Source organism: Eimeria mitis, genomic scaffold (assembly GCF_000499745.2).
Source record: "Eimeria mitis Houghton genomic scaffold, Emh_scaff429, whole genome shotgun sequence".
Lineage (NCBI taxonomy): Eukaryota > Apicomplexa > Conoidasida > Eucoccidiorida > Eimeriidae > Eimeria > Eimeria mitis.
The window spans coordinates 7227-10591 of record NW_013572609.1 but is presented as its reverse complement, the minus strand read 5'-3'; the positions used below and the strand labels follow the sequence as shown (position 1 = coordinate 10591).

The following is a 3365-nucleotide window of genomic DNA, read 5'->3' as shown; positions in this document are numbered from 1 at the left end:
TTTTTTTTTTTTTTTTTTTTTTTTTTTTATTTTTTTTATTTTTTTTTCTTTTTCTGCAGCAGGGCAGTTCTGCTTCATCTTCTGCTATAAATAAAGTAATTAGATAAATTAATCAATTAATTAATGGTTTTATTTGTATTTATATTTATTTATATTTATTTTTATTTATTTATTTTTATTTATTTTTATTTTTATTTTTATTTTTTTCTGCAGCAGGGCAATTCTGCCTCTTCTTCCGCTCTGCGTGTGGTTTTATCTCGCCCCCTCAATTGGCTGTCTTCGGTGTCTTTGCTTCCTTCTGCTGCTCCTTTTTTCTCGTTGCTGCTCTCTTATATTTCGAGTCCTGCTGCTGATGCTGGTGCTGGTTCTCTTCCTTTACCTGAACTGCTGCAGCCAGGGATACCGCAGCAGCAGCAGCAGCAGCAGCTGCTGCTGCAGCAGCAGCAGCAGCAGCAGCAGCAGCAGCAGCAGCAGCAGACAGCAGCAGACTTTTTATTGTTTTTATCATTTATTATAATCGATAGAAAAACACAAAAAGAAGAAAAGCAAAAATTTATAAATGATTGTCTTTCTCTGTTTCCGCTGCCGCTGCTTGTTGCTGCTAGGGTTCTTCTTTATCCTCGTTTGCTGCTGCATGCGGATGAGCCAGCAGCAGCAGTTGCTGCTGCTGCTGCTGCTGCTGCTGCAGCAGCAGAAGCAGCAGCAAATAATGCTGCTCCTCCTCCTGCTGCTGCTGCAGCTGCGTTACTCGCAGCAGCAGAAAATTGTGGTGGGGGGCCAGCTGCAGCTGCAGCAGCAGCAGCAGCAGCGGCAGCAGCAGCAGCAGCAGCAGCAGGAAATATCGTTCCTATAAACCCATATCCTGCTGCTGCTGCTGCTGCTGCTGCTGCTCCTGGCGGTTGTAGCTTTTCTTCTTTCACAGCAGCAACAGCAACCACAACAACAACAGCAGCAGCAACAACAACAACAACAACAGCAGCAGCAGCAGCAGCAACAACAGCAGCAGCAGCAGCAAACAATGTATCCCTCCCCTACCCTCAGCTGCATGCGTTCCCTCCTGGTAGCCGCCCGTACATAAGGTCTGGGCCTCTGCCTGCTGCTGCTCCAGCAGCAGCAGCAGCAGCAGCAGCAGAACAAGCAGCAGCAGCAGCAGCAGCAGCAGCAGCAGCAGCAGCAGCAGGACAAGGAAGCCGCAGCAGATGGAGAGACAGACGCTCAGGGGGAGATGCAGCACGAAAGAACGAAAACCAAAATTTATTTCTTTTTGCTGCTAGCCGCCACGATACACAGAAAAACAGCAGCAGCAGCAGCAGCAGCAGCAGCAGCAACAGCAGCAGCAGCAGCAGCGGCAGCAGCAGCAACAGCAGCAGGACAAATGCAGGTGCGAGGAAAGGCCTCAATCAACAACAAGCTGCAACACAACCCAGCAGCAGCAGCAACAGCAGCAACAGCAGCAACAATAACAGCAGCAGCAGCAACAGCAGCAGCAGCAACAGCAGCAGCAGCAACAGCAACCGCAACAGCAGCAGCAACACCACGATTCAGAGAGGGCCCCCTGCAGCAGGCAGAAACCCACATATCACAGCAGCAGCAGCAGCAGCAGCAAGAGAGTATAACAGCAGCAGCAGCAGCAGCAACAGCAGCAACAGCAGCAGACAGGATGGCATCCCCCCACAGACTCAGAGCAAAAGGGCAACAGACAGCAACAGCAGCAGCAGCAGCAGCAGCAGCAGCAACAGCAGCAGCAGCAGCAGCAAAAACGGACACAAGCCAACACTCACACCAGCAGCAGCAGATACTGCTGCTGCTGTTGCTGCTGCTGCTGCTTCTAAAGACAGCAGATGGAAAGCAGAAGAAATTCAGCAGCAACAGCAGCAGCAGCAGCAGCAGCAGCAGCAAACAGACGCAGCAGCAGCAGCAGCAGCAGCTCAAAGATGGGCGGCCCCTGTTGAGTGCACATCTCCCTCTAGCCAGCACAACAGCAGCAGCAACAGCAGCAGCAGCAGCAGCAGCAGCAGCAGCACCATCCCCCCTTCATCTGCTGCTGTAATGTCTCCCCCGAAGGGTCTGAACACCCCAGACGCAGCAGCAGCAGCAGCAGCAGCAGCAGCAGCAGCAGCAGCAGGAGACGGCAGCACAGATTGCATGCGTCCTCTGTATAGTGTTGCTGCTGAAGATAGAGAGATGTGTCTATCTACAGCAGGAGCAGCAGGTTTGCTGCTGCAGCAGCTGCAGCAGCTGCAGCAACTGCAGCAGCAGCAGCAGCAGCAACTGCAGCAGCTACCTGTTGCTGCTGTCAGCAGCAGCATTTCCACAGCTTTTTCTGCTGCAACAAACAGCGATTGCTGCCCCGGAATATCTGAGCCACTTGAAGCAGCAGCAGACGCAAAAAGCAGCAGCAACAGGGAGCAGCAGCAGCAGCAGCAGCAGCAACAGCTGCTGCTGCAGCAGCAGCACATGCAGCAGCAGCACCTGCAGCAGCAGCAACAACTGCCGCAGCAGCAGCAGCAGCAGCAGCAGCAGCAATTCGCAGATAAAGAAGAAACAAATAGAGACTGCTGCTTTAATCCAACTGCAGCAGCAGCAGCAGCAGCAGCAGCAGCAGCAGCAGCAGCAGCAGCAGCAGCTAGTCAGCAGCATGGAGCTGAAGCAGAAGCAACAGAAGAAAACACAAAAAACAAAAAAGAAAAAAAAGAAGAAAATAGAGAAAAAGAAACAGCAAATGCATGCGCTGTACAATGAACTCATACTTTGGGGTGTATAGGCAGCTCAGCTGCATGTATATATAAAAAAAATAAATAAATAAATAAATATATAAATATTTATTTATATATTTATTTATTTATTTATTTGTTTATTTATATATTTATGTAATTTGTTATATTGTTTAGGGTGTATGTACACTATCTATTATAATATATACAAAATATACTATACATATATATAATATAAATATAGACTAGATAAATATATTATAAGGTATTATACATATATATATATATATATATATACAGCTGGGTGTTTGTATGTAAAAATAAAAAAAATAAAAAAAACTAAAAAAAACTAAAAAAAAAAAATTGCGTTAATTTGCGTTTATTTATTTCTCCGTAATCTGCGGTGTCTATACACCTTTTTTTGTTTTTTTGTTTTTTTTTGTTTTTTTTTGTTTTTTTGTTTGTTTGTTTGTTTGTTTTCTCGGTTGCTTGCTTCTATTTGTTTGTTTGTTTGTTTGTTTGTTTATCTTTATTTATTTATTTATTTATTTATTTATTTATTTATTTATTTGTTTGTTTGTTGTATTGTGTATATATGTATTAATATAGAAGCACAAGCAGTTACTCTGCATGCATTCAGGTTGTTATTGC

The 3365-nt window shown here is 45.5% G+C and overlaps 1 protein-coding gene across 1 annotated transcript in view; it reads left to right on the top strand.

Moving 5' to 3' along the window:
* EMH_0011980 (uncharacterized protein) overlaps window positions 1–2742 on the top strand; it is a gene marked incomplete at both ends in the record, with an annotated part of 9634 nt that extends 6892 nt beyond the window's left edge. Inside the window, one exon of the mRNA XM_013499408.1 lies at window positions 214–2742. Within this exon, the coding sequence (XP_013354862.1) occupies window positions 214–2742 (2529 nt within the window). The remainder of the gene's footprint in view (window positions 1–213) is intronic.
* Between the last annotated feature and the right edge of the window lie 623 nt (window positions 2743–3365).